Here is an 18,133-nt window from a genome sequence, read left to right as displayed (position 1 = left end):
AAAAGTTTTGGCCTTTTTTTTTTTGCTTCCCACTAAAATTCTGAGCCACCACGAACACTTTGCTCAACAACCACGAACGTTTACTTGGCTTGATTGCTTAAACTGTTATAGAACCACTGGTTACTTCATAGAGACAATTTTCTAACAAACTAGGTTGCTAAAATGTCAGATTCTCCCAAGATAATATCCACACAACAAGTAATCTCTCCGGACCTAACACTAAAAGGTCAATTGGTAGATAAACATAGTCGATGTATACATTATCATACTACAATAGATATAATTGCATTAAAGTATAAGTGTTGCCAAACTTACTACCCTTGCTTTCAATGTCATCAAGAATTAACCAATCATAAAGTTGAGAAATATAATCTAACTGATCTTGAATCAATCAAGGTAGTTCTATGTGGAGAATGTTACAATGAATTACTATTTGACGAATACAAGAATAACCAAATGAAATGCGTGTATTGTCACCACGAATTCAACCCCGGTTGTTCTTTACATTATGATTTATATTTTGATATATAGACAAGTAGATTTCTTAGTCACACACTAAAAAAAAAAATAGAGCAGCCAAAAAAAAAGCCAAATCTCAGCCTCCGCCTCCTTCGTCTTCCCCAACCCCTTTCCCAAGTTTATCCGAATTGCCCACACCCACTTATATATTTATATAGTTAATCACTTACAACAACATATAGTCATGTCACAACATTCATCCAGATCTCCATCAATCTATAACGAGTTTGCACCCAAGACATGTATAATCATTAGTAATCTCCACAAGAACGACTTTATAATAGTTGACTCAAACACACCACAATTGTTGTCCAAGAAGTTATCCTTGGTTGATCAAATCAAATTGAGTGTGTTGAACATAAATGAAACTCCTGATTTCATTGAACAAATCCTGTATTGGTCAAGTTTACCCTTTTTGAACAGAATAATCATCATATTCAGAGACGAACTGGCAGCTTCAATTGCTTACAAACATTTGACCCAGGGTGCAACCAGCTTGCAAGGCTTGTACCCATACGTTAAAGTGGCCTTGCAAGAAAACTTGTTACAGAGATCCAAGTCCACCGACAATTTAGACAATGACAACTTGGCCGTGGCTAAATCGTTGGAAAAGTTCAAGAACTTCCATAATGACCCCGACAACATTTACAAGAATTATAGCGAGCCCGAACCCCAGCAGTTCAATGTATTATTAGATTTACCTAAACTAGGCATAGATTTGTCCGATTACAACAGTGAAGAGCAAATGGAAGAGTTGAAACAGGATGAATTGCAAAGCAGATCGTTGTCACCAGAACGACCACCAGCATTGAGAAGAAGCTCTACCAAGACTTTATACAAACCTCTGTTGCATTTGAATACTGAATCGGCTAACAAGACTCACAGGGCTAGTGATTTTGCAACTTCTCCTACCATTACTTTGGATGAAACTTTCTAATTTGATTAGTTAATACATATTGATAGTAGAAGCAGTAGTAGCTATAGCATAGTCTGTTGCAGCAGTATCAGCAGCAGCAACAGCAGCAGCAACCCACATGACGAGGAATAGTTTAGGTCGTGTATTTTCCAATTTCGCTTGCAGTTTTCGAAAACTCATTGGTGGTAGGGAAAAAAGGGTGTAACAACAACTATTGGAAAACGTTTTCCTATCTATCTCCAATTGATTAAGCAAATATGAAGTTAATCAATTTGGTTTCCTTGTCATTGTTGACTGGTGCATTTGCCAAAATACACGATTCAGTGTCATCCGTGTATGAGCTTGGTGTCAGTCCAGCGGAAGATACATATACCATTGGTGGACACGATGCATTAGTATATTTCAGTGATAGATTTGGTATTGCTGAACACATGTCATTAAGAAAGGGTAATCCTCAATTGGTTGACTTTTTGAATCAACAATATGAATTGCATGGGGAAGTTAGTGCTAAACCTAACTTGTTTATTTCAGTGAGAGGTGTTTCTGAATTTGACCAAACTCCATCATTCAAAGTTTCGTCTGGCCATATCAACAAATTGTTATTCAGAAAGTTTCCAAAGATCTTGAGTAAACACACTGAAGGTAAATTATATCAATTAACTCCAGAAATCAAGGTGGTTACTCAAGATGGTACTTCTGACTTGTTTACCCATTTCCAATACTTTAATGAACAATTGATGCAAATTTGGAACAGATACACTCAAGGCCAACAGCAAGTGTTGACATACAAGTTGACTAATGATAGATTGTTTATCAACGAATTATCACAATTGATTCACTTGGGCAAATCCGAAGAAGTCGAAGTTAAAGACACATTCTTTATTGAATTGTCTTCTTTGTTATCAATCAAGCGTAAGATTGGTGAAGATTCACAAACATTCCAATACTCCCAAAAGGTTTTGTTCAATGAATTACAGGCTTTAACTAACAAGTTTAACATTGTAATCTTTACTGAACCAGAAACTAGCAAATACGTGCAAAATATTCACAAAAGAGACTATGAATTGAGTTCAGTGTTTTCCAAGCGAGAATTATCTGGTGTTTCTGGTAATGGACAATTTTCATCCCAGGAATCGTGTGAAAAAGCTACTGATAAGTGTAATTCTCACGGTAAGTGTATTAAAGTCAGTGGTTCTAAGTGGGGGTGTGCTTGTGAATCTACATTTAACAAGACTAGTTCCAAGACTACAAACTGGGCTGGGTATGATTGTTCCAAGAGAGATGTTTCTGTGCAAGCCAATCTCTTTCTTTGGACCAGTATTGGATTGTTGGTATTGTTAGTTGGGGGTATTCAATTGTTGTCTAGCATTGGTAACGATCCATTACCAGGAGTATTAGAAGCTGCTACTATTCCAAGAAAGAACATCTAAGTGTATATTTTTGTTTAAGAAAACTTTCATAGAAATAAATTACCGTATTTGGTAAGTGACTACTAAATTAAACACGTATTAGTCAGTTAGTCCAGTCATTTTGTCACGTCATTTTTTTTTTTTGCTGTTTCTTTTTTTGTCAGCCTTGAAAAAGAATGTAACCAATTTTTAGTATCAACAAAGATCTTATTGTTAGCACCATAAAACCATGAAGTTTATGAGGAGACCCATAGTGGTCACATTCACATTGTTTGTGATTGTTTCTGTGATCTACTTTATGACATCAGCCACATCCAGTGCCCGGTTGTCGTTGGGGCCATCGTTACCACTTAATTTAAAGAAAAACTTCAATATCCAAGATCAGGCGTTGAAAGACGTGGAAGAAGCACCACCTCTTCCGGATGAGCCGGCCGTAGCTCCTGCTCCTATGTTTGAAGAAGAGCCAGATGCAGGTCAGCAAGTTCTTGAAGAAACAAAGAGTGACAGTAAAAAGGATATGACGGAAGTCCCATTCATGCCCAAGATGGGTAATGCTACGTTGCGGGCCGAGCTTGGACGATCCACCTGGAAATTGTTCCACACCATATTAGCAAGATACCCTGAGAAGCCTAATAACTTAGAACGTAAAACTTTGGAAACATTCATTCAATTGTTTGCACAAGTTTATCCCTGCGGTGACTGTGCTCGACATTTCACGGGATTGTTAGCTAAGTATCCACCCCAGACTACTTCGAGAAAGGCAGCTGCCTTATGGGGCTGTGATGTGCATAATAAAGTTAATGAGAAGTTACACAAGCCAGAATATGATTGTAGTAAGATCTTGACCGATTATGACTGTGGATGCGGCGAGGATGAGAAGGCTCCCGATTACACTTTGGGCAATCAAAGCATGGACAAGTTGAGAAACATAGATGTGGACGAAAAGGCAGACACTTTACAGATGGGTTAGATAGTTTTATATGAATTTAATATATAGTATTAAACTTATACAACCGTACAACAACCAGAAGGCCGTTTAGGTTTCATCATTTGATATTTTTGATATTGAGCGAATTTGTTGCGTTCGGGTGGTAGTTTCCAATTATAAGGTATGAGATAATCAGGCGTTTCCTCCACGTAGTTGATAATCCTGTAGCTGTTAGTATATGCACGTTTATACAGTATGAGGTCATACTTACAATTCACAAGCGTTTGAAGCGGGGATTCTTTCTCGGTTCAAGCTTTCTTCAAGTCTGTTAATGAGCTCTTTAATCCGCTTTAGTTTTAGTATTTGTATTTGTTCATTGACTTCGTGATTCATGATGGTGCACAGGGTAAATGTAGATCTTATGTTTTAGTCCCCCAGGTCTTGGTATAAATCCGTGTTAAAAAATACATTTATTTTTTTTTAAAAAAAATAAAAAAATAAAAAAAATAGTGATCACGTGATATGTATTTCCTATTTAAAAGAAAAACAATAGTATGATACAGAAAGCAATAACCAGGGCCAATATAAGGGTGTCTCTTTTCCTTCTAGTGTTAATCTTGGATATTAATACGTTTATACCGGGAATGTGTTGTAATGTGCTAAACATCTTTGCCTGGGCATTGTTTAAGTATTGTCGTTGATTCAACAACTCGTCTCGTGTGTTGAATGCCGATTGTAACAACCTTTCCGCAAACGAGTTGGCAGAATCCACTCGTTGTCTCTCGTCCAAGATATAATCATGAGCATTTATTTCCGAGTGGCCTTCAGTAGTTTGCTGTCTATGTGCGTTTATATCAGATCTTACCGAAAACAACAAGTTGTTTCTATTTCGGTCATTTTGGATCGTGTCTTCAATCTTGGTAAATGCCAATTTATGATCATGCAAGATTTCTCGATGTCTCGTCAATTGCTGCAATTTTGAAGTGGACAAGTTGTCCATGGATTCGCCAATTCTGTTCAATTTATTTATTATGGAATCACGCTTGGTGAGTATTTCCTGGATAGCCGCTTTCACGGATACTTCTTCTTCATTGGGTTCGACATTTTGTTGGGTTAGGAATTGGGAATACTGCGATAATAACTGTTCGGTCTGTTTTTCCAAGTTTAATGCTTGTGATCTTGTTTGAGCAAACGTTGAGGATGACATTTTGCTGTGCTGTGCTGGTTTTTTGAGGATAATGGCAAAGTGTGTTGTTGCTGGTTTTCGGTTGTAATTTTTTTTTTTTTGCCCTGTGATTTAACTATTGGTGTTGCCACGAATGATCTTTAGGGGCGGGTGCTACCAATGTCATAACATAGCCTCTATTATCAGGAGATTTCACCATTATATTGGTTCATATGATAAGTTGAGATAATCTGGTGACCACGTGTGTTGTTCCGGCTTAACTATACTCGGTTTAGAGTGGCAATTGCGACGATTAGTCTGATTATATTCTCGTGAAATTATATTGGCTCATTTTTTTTTCAGTTAAACTTTTGCCTAACATTTGCCTTATTCTCCACAATCATTGACATGCCAGAAGAATTACACAAGATTAATCCAATTCCTTTGGATATCTTGGAAGAAATCCAAGCTAACGAGCTCACACCTACACCATCTCAACCTACCCATAAGAAACCATGGTTGTTCCCCATATTGTACAAGATCCAAAAGTATAGTGCTTATTCTTTCGTATCGTTCGTTGGGATTCACTTGACTTCGGTGGTGATTGTTCCTATCTTGCCTATAGACACGGGTATTAAACAAGAAGTTTTTTCCTTGGCTAAAGCAGTATACCATGCTCTTCCATTGTATGAAACTACAATCATTTACGGGTCAAGTTTGCTCCACGTCATTTCAGGGGTTACCTTGAGGGTCCTTCGGACTTACGAAAGACAACAAAAGAAAAAGAATAAGAAAACAGGGCATTTCAATATGAATGATTCGATTCAGATTAAAGACAGTGACGATGATATTGGATTAGGGGGCATTTCCAGTATATTTGGTTTAGGATATAAGAAATCTTGGATAAGTCAGACTTTCGGAGTGTCACCTCTACAATTTAGTGGGTATATACTCATTCCATTAGTTGCTTACCATTACTTTAAATTCCGATTAAGTCCGTTGTTAGTTGAAGGGGATTCCTCGTTGATCAATCTTGACTATATTACCTACATGGTTAATTTACGTAACCCCACGGCTAATTTGTTGGCACTTTCCGGTTTAGTGTGGACAGCAACCTACCATGTTTGCAATGGATTACTTAAATTGAATCATAAGTTTAATAAGAATTGGAAACGATTTGGCTTGGTTATGATTAATGCCATTGGAAGTTTAGGAATGTTGGCAATATATTATTACAAGATTGATACCGACATCATTAATGTCAATGGATACTTGGGCAAGTCGTTTGCTAGTTATATTAATTCATTCTGGATATAACAAGTATAGCCGATTATATATAGCCTTTTGTACATAATACACACCCATATACACACCCATACACACAATGCACCAGTCACACATTATCACGTTTTCGGATTTTACGGAGATTACTCGGTGCATTTTCCTGTCACACACGTTTGAGGGGACTGACAAACAAAAAAAAAAAATCTTCGTTAACTTTCAAATCCCCGCCTTCGGACGAACTCTCCCCCCCCCCCTGACTACACATAGTTAAATTGCTCTGATTTAATTAATATACACACTGAAAGATACAATATACAATAGCTTACCTCCACCCGTATGGATGTCTATATATATTGTTAGGGTAGAGGGGAGAGGGGAAGCCTGTTCTCTTGTGGTTTGCTTTTTTAAGCAGCAGCAGGTGCAGCAGTAGCACCGACACCGGCACTGGCAACTGCATCTGGACCAAGGGTAGGTTTAAGCCCACTTCTCTTTGACTTATAGTCCTTGACGGCCGATTTGATGGCATCTTCAGCCAACATGGAACAATGCAACTTGACTGGTGGTAAGGACAATTCTTGCGCAATAAAGGTATTCTTGATTTGTAAAGCTTCATCAAGAGTCTTTCCCTTGACTAATTCAGTAGCATATGAACTGGAAGCAATGGCGGATCCACAGCCAAATGTCTTGAACTTGACATCTTCGATTCTGCCAGTGGCCTCATCTACTTTGATTTGTAATCTCATGACATCCCCACAGGCTGGAGCACCAACTAATCCAGTACCAACATTGATGTCATTCTTGTTTAAAGTACCGACATTTCTTGGGTTTTCGTAATGATCAATGACCTTTTCGTGATAGCTTCTCTTGACCACGGAAACAATTGGCGATACGGTTGGAATCATGACTCTTGGATTGGTTATTATTCTGGCCCCGGTTGATCTGAGTGCTGCCTGGCTTGTTGCTCGTAAAATTGATCTGGAAAACATATTGAAATTGTAAAATAAATATAACCTAATAAACCCTCTATAAAGAAAACTAAAGTAAGAATAGATAGAAAAGATAATTTTTAGAAATTCTGAATTTCTTTTATAGGATAAAAAAAAAAAAATGTCGATGATACACAATCTTGGGACAAGGTACACGACCGCCGCTAATTTTAGGTGATTACTAACCAAAAGATTGTTCGAAAAAGTCGGAACTCGGACAAAACATCGGAATTACTAAGGGGTGTGCATATTGACAGATTCTAGCCATACCATTGACCCCACAGTTTGGTACGACGTTCTCACCGCAAGCAATGTACACTAATTTATATACAGTAGTAGTACACACTCTTGGTTGATGCTTCCTTAGTTCAAATATGCCAGCCTAGTACTCTAAATCAGTACATGTGGTATCAAATATTGTCTAATTTTTGTATAATTTTGGCCAGTTTCTGGCAAAAGTCATATGCTTGGATAGGGATAAAACCATATCTCCAGTTATAGCCGAATCACATAGGAATAGATCTCTCTAAAGAAGAAAAAAAAGGTTTACGGTTATGTCCGCAGTGGCTTTTTATATTTAGATTGCACACACAATTTTGAATCATGTATTTTCAATCTGGTGGTTAGGTATCCCCTGGGGGAACAACCTGTGCAAACCCTTTTCCCCATGTTTTTTGCAAGGGAGTTTTTTATTTCTTGGCTGCGTCGACCGATCGATCATGAATGACGAGTGTTTACAGGTTTTGTTGTTTGAGTGTGCAACATATGAACTGATTCCATCACGGTCTAAGGCTTATGTACGGTTACACCTGCCGCTGATCACGGACCAGAGATAGATAACGTCATTCCTACATATAGATCGAAAAATATTAGGGGTAGATTGTGGTTGTGGTTGTTTTTTTTTTTCTTTTCCTAGGAAAGTCTTACGTAAGTTGGTTCATACACATCAACAATACACGTCATTGCTACGCTGTCATTGTTATATCAACATGAAACTACAGAACTGTTTACGTCAATGTTTTGTGTCGTGGAACTACATCCCGAAAGACTGTCTTTTTTTTTAATTTTGTACTCTTTTCATCTTTTCTTTTTCTTTTTTTTTTTGCTTGGATTCTCAACTCACTGACTGACTGACTGACTGTTTGACTGACTCCAGAATTAACTTTATAAAAAAAAATAGCCAGACGATTTAAACCCCCCAGTTTAATCCAAAGCTTTATCCAATACTTTTTCTTATAATTACACAACATTGCCAACTATTCATTCATTCATTCATTTATTTACACCATGTCAGATCCTCAGTTGTCTATTGACGGAACCCTAAATGGTAAAACTGCAAATCTATTACCATCAACCCTTCGACATTCGCATTCAGAAGAAATCGATAACGGTGTATCCAACATTGACGTCGACTGGTTGTTCCGAAGTAGATCCCAAAAACTCTCAAAAAAGGTCAACAAGTTAAACAACTCCAAACTTGCATTGGACACCGACGTTGCCAAACAAGACAAGAAACAAACTCCACCAAACACTCCCAAATCTGAACCTAAATCTACTGAAGACTCCAAAATAGTCACCCCTATTGACCAAACAAAAAATACACCCGTCAATGGAACCGCTAAATCTGCATCAACCGGTGGGAGATCACGTTCAGTATCTGCATCAATCGTGGAAACCAAGTCAGCGTACCTCAATTCAGACCCACAACCACGAAGAGGAAGTTTGAACCTACCATTGCCTGCACAGAACAATGCATCCACTCCATCTGCATCTACATCTACATCTACTACACGTCGATTATTTGGGTCCATTTCTTCAAAGTTCAAATCTGGCTCCCCGCAGTCTTCCCCAACTTCCTCACCAAAAGTCGCAGTGGCAAAGTTGGCCAGTGCGTCTCCATTAAAGACAGTCCCCAACGATTTGCCTTCGAATATTAACAAACCTCCTGCGGGAAGTGGCATCCCAGGCGCTGCAGCACAAACGAAAAGACGCTCTTCGCTATCATTAAAGGCAAACTCGGGACTATTTAAAGATTCGTTTAAAGATGATAACGCTCCTGCACCACCTAAAGCTTCTTCAGAAGGATTGAAGTTTTTCAGAAGAAGATCGTCAGTCACTCCCGCTACTGTACCACAGCCATCACCAGCAGCTCCTGTCATTCCTAAGCGCCAAATCTTGAACAAGAACGCCAACAAGAAAACAATCCCCATCAAGGAATTGCAGGATGTTCACTTGCGAAGAGTTACTTTCGCTATTGACAAGCTCGAATACGACCCTCAGCAGCAAATCCCCTCTCGTCGTCCTAAACGAGGTAACGTCATAATCCCCCAGGAGATTGCAGCCCCTCCACCAAGATTATGTCAAGGTATTGCCATGAATGATGCTTCAAGCAAGGACTCGGCCCAGCAAAAACAAGCATATACCGAACGAGAAATTGCCATGGCTTTGGAAGCCCAGAAACGAGCATTGCAAATGGCTGAGAAGCATGCCCATGATGCCTACATGCAAGCAAAAAAGGTTGCTCAGGAAGTTGCCTCATTCAAACCATCAAAGCTTTCCAAGGAAAAGAAACAGGAACAGGAGTTGGAAGAAGAACAAGAGTTGAAGTTGCTATTGAACAAGGCACATGCTCATGTCGATATTGATAAACCTTTGCATGTACATGAACAGCACTTTGAAAAGGAAGTTCATGATAAACAGGGTGTAACTTTAGAAATGATTTATACTAGATGCTGCCATTTACGTGAGATTTTACCCATTCCGGCCACATTGAAGCAATTGACAAATAAAACTGCACCATTACAAGTGTTGAAATTTTTGAATCCCAAACCAACATTAATCGATGTGTTATCGTTCTCAGACTTTATCGCAATCACACCAATTTATACTGTGATTTTTGATAACGTCACCATGACCACAGAAATGTTGAAGCATTTTCTTGGTTCATTAGCATACAACAAATCTTTGGAAAAACTTTCCCTCAGAAACGTCGCTATTGATGACCAAGGTTGGAAATTCCTTTGTAAGTTCTTGTCTCGAAACACCACTGTCAAGAAGTTGGATATTTCTCAACAAAAGTATAAACCCGACACTAACCCAGGCTTAATTCGAGCAAATATGAATTGGGATTTATTTATCAAAGCAATTATATTGCGTGGTGGTATCGAAGAGTTAGTCATTAACGGATGTAAATTGACCGATGAAACATTCACCAAGCTTATCAATGAAGCCGTCAAGAAATCCACTCGTAGATTTGGTATTGCTGGAATCGATTTGAATTTAACCAAAGCAGAAGTGGTTGCTGGTTGGTTAACTGATCCAGAATCAAAATGTGTCGGGGTGGATATTGCCTCCAATGATCTTGGCCAAGGTCAATTAATACCATTCATCAATGCATTCAACAAGGGAACGGTGGAAAATCTTGTCTTCTTTTCGTTAAACTCGACACAATTGACCGATGTTGAACAAGCTTCAGATTTAATCAAGGCATTGGCTAATGTCAAAACATTGCGATTCTTGGATTTAAGTTCAATACCTCATGTGTTCCCAGGGCTCATTGCCACCTTGGCCAAGTACCTACCAAGGTATTATAATTTAAGACGGATCCATTTTGATTTCAATGAATTGACCTCCAAGGCTATTGGTCTGATTGCAGCATTCTTGCCTAAAGTTCCTCGATTATTCCATGTTTCATTATTGGGTAATCGAGATTTATCACCTGCAGCGGTATTCACCTTGTATACGGCTGTCAAATCTTCAAATACGTTACATGCGTTAGATTTAGATTATGATTTGGTTTCGGAAGATTTAGCATCAAGAATAGCCTTCTATTTGATGAGAAACATGGATACATCACTCAAACCAGAATACTTTGAAGGCACGGCCGAAATTGACCAAGAAGATTTAATGTTTGATGGATCTTTATTAATGGAAACTGCAGAGAAGTTGTTGATGGAAGTGGACAAGGGGAAACAAGAAGAAGACGCCAAGATTCAACAAATTATTACCGAAACAATCATGGAAAGAACAAGAGCAATCAGAAAGGACATTCATGCCACTATTGATAAATTATTTGAACTAAGAAAAGCCGGTACACTTTCGTTTGAAGGTAAGGAAACCCTAGTCAGATTTTGTCTCCTCGATGCATCGCTTGAGAAATTAGTTCACATGTTTGAGGAACATGGCACCGTTAGTATGGCAGTGACACCAACTTCGGAACAGCCACCTCGTGTGGAAACACCACCGCTATCTCGTGTGGGAAGTGGATGGAGGTTGGCTACACTCACTGGGTTGCATTTGCATGAAAGTTCTTCAGAATTACTTACCTCGGGACCAATCTTGTCGGCGCATAATATCAATTCGCAACAACAGGACTACTTCTCGTCAGCATTAATGAGCAATGATCAAAACTTGCATCCTCACCAAGTCGTGGTGGAATCGGACGGTGGTAAAGACGTTGCCGTTGATAAGACCACCGGAAGACCGGTATTGCTCCGCTCATTAAGTCAGACTTCGTTGTATGCAAAAGAGCAAGAGTTGGAAGAAGGTGATTTCCTTAGATTAGGGGCATTCTTGCAGCTGAGAGAAAATGAAGAACCATCATCGCCTAAATCGGATAAACTCAATGATAAAAAGAGCGAGTTCCCCTTGCTTAGTGGATTACCATCGGGTTCTGAATTACGTCAAGCAATTATGGGCGCCAAGGGGATTAGAAATGTTACGGAATTGATTGACAAGATTCAAACTAATCGTATTACCTTGGAGAAGTTGATTCCTGAAGAAGGTGCCGTTATGGATTCAGAAGATTCAAAATTGACGACTGTTCAATCTCACGACGATGATAAGGATACGATTAACACCAGTGGCAGCTCATCTAAAGGAACTGATGAGGATACAGCCGTTGATCCTAAAGTCGATGAAGTTTACGATAAGTTGTTAAACGATGCGGAAAAGAGGGTGCGGGATAAGAAGCACCATCATAGTCACCATCATCATAGTTAGAGTCAGTTTAATTATTTTAAATTAGAATCTTTCGTTTATGTTATAAACAAATTATACAAACGTAAAACACTAAATTTAGTTAGCAGCTTGGAATTCAGCAATCTTCTTGGCGATCTTAGCTTGTCTTTCTTCCTTGGTCAACTTAACTTGTCTGAACTTCTTGGATTCAGCAGCGTATTGTTCCTTGGTGAACTTCTTTTCAGTTGGCTTGAAAGATGGGTCATCTCTGATAGCTTGGTGAGCGTTAGCGTAGATTTCTTCGATATCTTCAGCTTCAATTTCATCTTCAATGTAAGACTTGAAGATGGTCTTGAACTTTTCTTCATCATCATCCATCAATTCTTCAATGTATTCAGCAACGTGACCACCGAAGATGTACTTTCTCAATAATTCAGCATCTAATTCTTCAGCTTCGATATCCCAACCTGGGAATCTGTTTGGAGAGTGTGGAACGTATAAACCACCGTCAGAAGCACCCTTCAAGACACCGAAAACCTTGGCACCAGTGGTGGTTCTTTGTAAACCGATATCAAGGAAAACCTTGAATGGTCTTGGACCGTCTTCGACAGCTTCGGTTAATTCGAATTCACCTTCAACTTCTTCGACACCTTGGTAAGTTTCATCCAAACCTAACTTTTGCAAGGCTCTTCTGGCAACTAATAAACCAACAGCGTAAGCAGCAGACCAGTTGGTTAAACCGTGCTTGATACCGTATCTTGGTAATTCGTGGGCGTAAGCAGCAGTTAAGACAACATCACCGGTGATTTGAGCGGAAACAATTTGGGCAATGATGTCCTTGTTGGTGAATCTAACAACTAATCTGTACTTTGGAGTGTTGTACTTAGCCTTGTGTTGGGTGACCAATCTCTTTCTTTGGTAGTAGTCGGTCTTACCTTCTTGTCTTCTACGGAAAGGAGTTTGGAAACGGGAGTGGTAAGCGGAGGTCTTGAAAACTTTTTGGAAAGGCATCTTGTTAAGTTTGTGCTTAAGAAAGGAAGAGGTAAAACATTAGAAAGAAAAATTTTTCAATTTTTTTTTTTCTTAACGTGAAAAATTGTTTGTGCCAGTTATGATGTTGGTAAAAGTACACGACTCTGCTGCAAAAAAAAATGATGGATTGTTTCGCATTGGGACGACATTTACTCTGTGCCTGCGTATTTAGGGATATGGATGCTAACCTTTATATTGCTTCCATTTCCATAGCCGTCTTTATCCCCTCCCTTCAGCAAAAATCAGCTCACAGACGACAAAGCTCTGGATGCCTTTGATCTCAACTCATCCTTGTTTCCTTTAGCGAGCAAAATCCATGACGATTAGAAGATATTCACCAAATGTGGTAATATTCGGTTCTTTCTATGGACTAGTACTAAGCAATATTATTTACCAATTTGGCAATAAGCTTTGAACCACAAGGTATATGTATTTCCTCGAAACACAGTGCCAAGCCTTTTTATATTACATGTACATGCATCTAATGCAAACTAGCTCTGTCTTCTGTCATATTCCCCTTACTATCATGAGCTAAAAATAGCCGCTTTTCGCGGTTTTAGTTGCCATCCTACTAAGCGATCATACATATTTAGTAAATATTTGACCGACATTGTGTTTTCCCTTACAACCTAGTGTGGGGGGTAGTGGAGAGCGGGGGGATGCCTCTATTTAGTTCCATTTAAATCGAATTGGAAACTATCTTGTTGCTAAATATTTCATCTCACCGGTTCAAATACCACATTGCTTTGACTTTGTAAATTTAATTCTGGGAGGGTAATGCAGGAGACTCGCTTAAGCCCTGATCTAATATGTATGTGTAGATTTTTTTTTATGCTTATAATAATGTCATTTTTGCATTATTTCGTCTCTCCATGTGGGTAATAAGGTACAAAAGTTGGTTCATTTTATTGTTTAGTCGTCTCGTTTATTCGGATATCTTATATCGCGCATATTGAATCATTTGCAACTTTGCCAAGAAAATACCTAATCTCAGCAAGAAACCAATTCAGTGAGTCGAAGAGACAACTGAAAACTAATGAAGTTTGCCTATAATTGGAAACCAGGTTCTCCGCCCCCAGTAAATTTCCTTCAACCCTGTTACATTGCTGTAATGGGGAAAGAAACAAAAAAAAAAAGAACTATAATATGGATTTCTCGTGGTGCACCTGCGTGTAACTCTCGTCTAGGCACGGAATAAACTTGATGAACTATGCATGCGTCATGTTGCATGTTTTTGCAGCAGTAATATCAAATAACGCAAAGCCCAATATACCGTCGATTTGACATATAGCTAATCCTATTAATATTTGCCTTGGCATAGGGGGAACCACTCCCAGCTGCAATATTCAGAATCTGGCGCTATATAAAGTCAGGTACCGATCTCAGGATCTACTCTCTATTTTGGTTTTAAAAAAATTCTTCTTATAGAACTAACTGCCACATTAAAGTTTACCCACAATGAAGATTTCTGCCATCTTTTCACTCGCTTTCCTTGCTTTACTCGCTCAATCTGCTGTCTTACCTGAAGACGATGTCGCTGAGGTTCGTGAAGTTGATGTTGTTGCCGTTGCTCAACGTTCTGTCCTTGAATCTATGGAAGAAGATGTCAGTGATGCCCTTGCCAAACGTAACTTCGGTTTTGTCGCTGACTTGTCTTTCTCTATCCATATCCTCTCCCTCCACAATATAAAGCGTCTTCTTCATGGTTGCCCAATCTTAAACTGGGATCTGGGTTGTTACAAACATGCTAAGAAATACATTGACAACTATGATTGTTCTGGTAATTTCCATGGTCCAAATGATCAATACGGTGGTAACTGGGGCCACGGTGATTCTAAGCCTTTCACTGCTCTTCTTGATTCTGGTGTTGTTTTTGATAATTGGTATAGCGTGGGTAAGAATATTAACTTTGGTAAGAGCATCAGTATTGGTGCCAGAGTTTCTTTGAGCTCGTTCACTACTCTTATTTGGAAATCAACCCGCAGAGTTGGATGTGCTTATAAGGATTGTCGTCATAGGGGCCGTGGTTACTTTTACTACTGTAACTATGATCCATATGTTCCTAACCCTTCTGAAAAGCAATGCATAGACAATATCTTGCCAGCAAATTAATTGATCTAATCTCATGGTTTACTTATACGTGATCGCAACACTATTCTACTCCACGTGTTTTATATACTAGTTTATGCCATATTGCCTCTGTATAGGAGTAATCAAAATATATTTTTATATGCCAAACAATATAACTATCAAAATGAACCTCTATAAAGAAACATTTGCAGGAGCTGGCGTTGCATGGTTGCAAATGGGTAAAGGTTGGATGTATGCCACATGGTAGCGAAATTACCCTAGTTTGAATACGAGCATTTTCAGCATATAGGTTTTAGGATAATGCCAGAATACCATAACGTTTTTAAAGTAATACAGCTTTGATCTATTAGCTGATGGAAATGATTGATGAATAGAAAGAATAAGTGTAGAGAATTCCTGCTGGAAATCCTTGCAGTAACATATGAAGAATAAAGTTGCAAAACTTATTTACATGGTAGCGATATATTTTACAGTTATTCAAACTTACGCCAATTTAGTCTTGGTATTTGTCATGCAGTCGTGTAGTTATATGATTGATACTTCTCCAATAGTTTTTACTATAGAAAAACTTCTGACTTCCAACAGGTTCAGAGTAGTGGTGTATCACTATTACCTCGCATGGAGACAATATTCGACTCAACTCAGAATATAAGAAAAAAAACATCTCAGTGAGAGATAAGATCTTGTAGCTTAGTGTTTGAATCCTAGTAGATTCTTGGATAATCCTAAGTTATTTTACTATAATCCATCGGGAATCCTTGATGAGATATAAAGCTAAATGGTTGACAAAGTTGTAATACCGATAACCAAGAATAATTCTCCAAATACTCCAAAGGAACATTTGAATCTATAATCTTAATAATAATTCTTAGTATTTGTTTTGAATACATTTAAAAACTCTTAGAGTAAACCAAAACGAATGTATGAAGTTACAAATATTAGAAATTATTTTAATTGCCTTTTACTATGTGATACTCGTCTAATATAATTTGTAAAAAAAAATAAAATAAAAATGTACTCCGAGCCTTCTCGTTTATTCGTCTATTTCATATCTCAACAATTGCCAAGAAAATATTTTATAAACAGGTGTTAATTTAAGGGGAGTAATGCAAGTGACGGTTCGTGACACTTGTAAAAGAACCATTTCCGACTTCACCGTTACTCTTGTTGCGTTTCCACCCTGTTACTTTACTGTTCTAAGTAAAAAACAACTACGTCGTAGATCTTTTGGAACCGGCTGATATCCGACAATAAAGTCTCGTCAATTAGTGGCTAATATGTTATACATGCTTCTTATTGCAGGGTGCTGCAGTAGGGCGTCCAATTACATAAAGACATATAATTAATAAACTTATGGCCTACTGAATTTTATATTTCTTACAATGAGAATCCCTGATGCACGTTTCGGCAATATATAAAAGCAAGGACAGATCCCAGATTTCATGATATATTTTTCTTGAAACTTTACCAACTATCACATTCTAAAGTTTTTTTTTTTCAATGAAGTTTTCTTCGATCTTTTCAGTTGCTTTCCTTGCATTGCTTGCACAATCTGCTGTTTTACCTGAAGAGGATACTGAAGCTCCTGCTGTCGCCGTTGCAGTTGCTGAACGTTCCAATGAAGAAGATGCCACTGTTCCAAAAATTGATGTTGTTGCCGTTGCCCAACGTTCAAATGAAGAAGACGCTGAAGCTCCAAAAATTGATGTTATTGCTGTTGCTTCGTGAGCGGAAGAGAATATGACTGTCTATAATCATTTTCGTAAATTTTCACCAACTTTTATATTTAATAAAGGTTTACAACTAGTTGTATAAGGTAGTTCATATATAAATTATCATTTAAGATAGAAAAGTATACACATGTTTTGTTCATAATATTTCCAACTCTCGTCAAAAGTTTGATTACACAAAACCTCTGTATAATTTGCAACTAATAAAAAACTTGCACTAAATCGTCAATTTTTTGAGCCGCATGTCCACCCTACTCACGACAACAAATACAGTCTTTTTCTATTTTTTTTTCCGAACTAGTGGAAATAAATTTTCGTACCTGCCGGGGCAAAAAATATTCGTACTGCGAAGAAATATTCGTGCTATTTGTTTAAACAATTTTCGTACCAAGCAGGGCATAAATTTTGCAACTAGTAAAACTTTTATTCGTACCACCTCACAAAAATAATTTACACCACGATGTTAAAAATAATCGTACTATGGGGGATAAAAATATTCGTACTTCATGTGTTTGAGAACAGAATATGATTCTACAAAGACTCATTAGTAAGCATGAATTGATACTCTTTAAAGTTCACCAGTATAAATACTGTTATATTTTCCTCGCTCATTTAAGAAATTGATTCTCATTTTTTTTTTTTTGGCTCCTATGTGATTTCATTTTATATGAGAAAATAAAAGAGATAATTGCAAATGGAATTTAGGCTGAAGCTAATCGAGATAGGCTATATTGACGCTCTTGGAAATAGTTTTGATTTGAAAGGTACTGAACTCGAATCATGCTTTAGTTTTAAAGAGTATAAGACAGTGGCCGATCTGATGGAGTTTGATGCTGCGGAAGAATTAAACAGCAATGATACTAATATGGATGTAGTAGATAGTAGTCTCAACAAGTCTGTGAAACGTAAAAGAGGTTGTTACAAATATTACTCTCAAGCCCAGAAACAAAGATTCTGGAATATGATCATTGAAGAAGGGAATTCAACGTATAGATCAGGTTTACTTAATGACATTAACTTGCAAACTGCGTATACTTGGAAAAGGAATTGGGATCAGCAAGTTGTAGAGGAGATCAATGGCATTTACTGAACTCCTAGAAAGCGTGGCCGTAAA

General features: G+C 38.0%; 12 protein-coding genes across 12 annotated transcripts; 8 read left to right on the top strand and 4 right to left on the bottom strand. All coding sequences in view use genetic code 12, as the record gives it.

Annotated features, from left to right (window-relative positions):
* Nucleotides 1-162: 162 nt before the first annotated feature.
* SPAPADRAFT_144251 (uncharacterized protein) lies at nucleotides 163-531 on the top strand (the record flags this gene model as incomplete). Its single annotated transcript, XM_007377731.1, has 1 exon — nucleotides 163-531. The coding sequence occupies one exon, from the start codon at nucleotides 163-165 to the stop codon at nucleotides 529-531; it is 369 nt and encodes a 122-aa protein (XP_007377793.1).
* Nucleotides 532-603: 72 nt separating this feature from the next.
* On the top strand, nucleotides 604-1,485 carry SPAPADRAFT_63644 (uncharacterized protein; the record flags this gene model as incomplete). The annotated part of the gene is made up of 1 exon (XM_007377730.1): nucleotides 604-1,485. The coding sequence occupies one exon, from the start codon at nucleotides 704-706 to the stop codon at nucleotides 1,454-1,456; it is 753 nt and encodes a 250-aa protein (XP_007377792.1).
* Nucleotides 1,486-1,660: 175 nt separating this feature from the next.
* SPAPADRAFT_63643 (uncharacterized protein) lies at nucleotides 1,661-2,968 on the top strand (the record flags this gene model as incomplete). Its single annotated transcript, XM_007377729.1, has 1 exon — nucleotides 1,661-2,968. One exon carries the CDS (start codon nucleotides 1,693-1,695, stop codon nucleotides 2,863-2,865), a length of 1,173 nt encoding a protein of 390 aa, XP_007377791.1.
* Nucleotides 2,969-3,011: 43 nt separating this feature from the next.
* SPAPADRAFT_63641 (flavin-linked sulfhydryl oxidase) lies at nucleotides 3,012-4,231 on the top strand (the record flags this gene model as incomplete). Its single annotated transcript, XM_007377727.1, has 1 exon — nucleotides 3,012-4,231. One exon carries the CDS (start codon nucleotides 3,074-3,076, stop codon nucleotides 3,812-3,814), a length of 741 nt encoding a protein of 246 aa, XP_007377789.1.
* Nucleotides 3,850-4,165, bottom strand: STE18 (Ste18p; the record flags this gene model as incomplete). Its single annotated transcript, XM_007377728.1, has 2 exons — nucleotides 3,850-3,994; nucleotides 4,044-4,165. 2 exons carry the CDS (start codon nucleotides 4,163-4,165, stop codon nucleotides 3,850-3,852), a joined length of 267 nt encoding a protein of 88 aa, XP_007377790.1.
* Nucleotides 4,232-4,307: 76 nt separating the features above from the next.
* SPAPADRAFT_63640 (uncharacterized protein) lies at nucleotides 4,308-4,979 on the bottom strand (the record flags this gene model as incomplete). Its single annotated transcript, XM_007377726.1, has 1 exon — nucleotides 4,308-4,979. The coding sequence occupies one exon, from the start codon at nucleotides 4,977-4,979 to the stop codon at nucleotides 4,308-4,310; it is 672 nt and encodes a 223-aa protein (XP_007377788.1).
* Nucleotides 4,980-5,110: 131 nt separating this feature from the next.
* SPAPADRAFT_63639 (uncharacterized protein) lies at nucleotides 5,111-6,310 on the top strand (the record flags this gene model as incomplete). The annotated part of the gene is made up of 1 exon (XM_007377725.1): nucleotides 5,111-6,310. One exon carries the CDS (start codon nucleotides 5,346-5,348, stop codon nucleotides 6,252-6,254), a length of 909 nt encoding a protein of 302 aa, XP_007377787.1.
* Nucleotides 6,311-6,491: 181 nt separating this feature from the next.
* Nucleotides 6,492-7,263, bottom strand: ISU1 (iron-binding protein; the record flags this gene model as incomplete). Its single annotated transcript, XM_007377724.1, has 1 exon — nucleotides 6,492-7,263. One exon carries the CDS (start codon nucleotides 7,205-7,207, stop codon nucleotides 6,626-6,628), a length of 582 nt encoding a protein of 193 aa, XP_007377786.1.
* A 1,231-nt stretch (nucleotides 7,264-8,494) lies between these two features.
* Nucleotides 8,495-12,208, top strand: LPI9 (protein phosphatase regulator; the record flags this gene model as incomplete). The annotated part of the gene is made up of 1 exon (XM_007377723.1): nucleotides 8,495-12,208. One exon carries the CDS (start codon nucleotides 8,495-8,497, stop codon nucleotides 12,206-12,208), a length of 3,714 nt encoding a protein of 1,237 aa, XP_007377785.1.
* Nucleotides 10,970-13,195, bottom strand: RPL5 (60S ribosomal protein uL18; the record flags this gene model as incomplete). Its single annotated transcript, XM_007377722.1, has 1 exon — nucleotides 10,970-13,195. The coding sequence occupies one exon, from the start codon at nucleotides 13,175-13,177 to the stop codon at nucleotides 12,284-12,286; it is 894 nt and encodes a 297-aa protein (XP_007377784.1).
* Nucleotides 13,196-14,791: 1,596 nt separating this feature from the next.
* SPAPADRAFT_144697 (uncharacterized protein) lies at nucleotides 14,792-15,310 on the top strand (the record flags this gene model as incomplete). Its single annotated transcript, XM_007377721.1, has 1 exon — nucleotides 14,792-15,310. One exon carries the CDS (start codon nucleotides 14,792-14,794, stop codon nucleotides 15,308-15,310), a length of 519 nt encoding a protein of 172 aa, XP_007377783.1.
* Nucleotides 15,311-17,713: 2,403 nt separating this feature from the next.
* On the top strand, nucleotides 17,714-18,109 carry SPAPADRAFT_52860 (uncharacterized protein; the record flags this gene model as incomplete). Its single annotated transcript, XM_007377720.1, has 1 exon — nucleotides 17,714-18,109. The coding sequence occupies one exon, from the start codon at nucleotides 17,714-17,716 to the stop codon at nucleotides 18,107-18,109; it is 396 nt and encodes a 131-aa protein (XP_007377782.1).
* Nucleotides 18,110-18,133: the final 24 nt, after the last annotated feature.

This window comes from Spathaspora passalidarum (genome assembly GCF_000223485.1).
Source record: "Spathaspora passalidarum NRRL Y-27907 unplaced genomic scaffold SPAPAscaffold_8, whole genome shotgun sequence".
Classification (NCBI taxonomy): domain Eukaryota; kingdom Fungi; phylum Ascomycota; class Pichiomycetes; order Serinales; family Debaryomycetaceae; genus Spathaspora; species Spathaspora passalidarum.
This window is presented reverse-complemented; position numbering and strand designations above follow the sequence as displayed.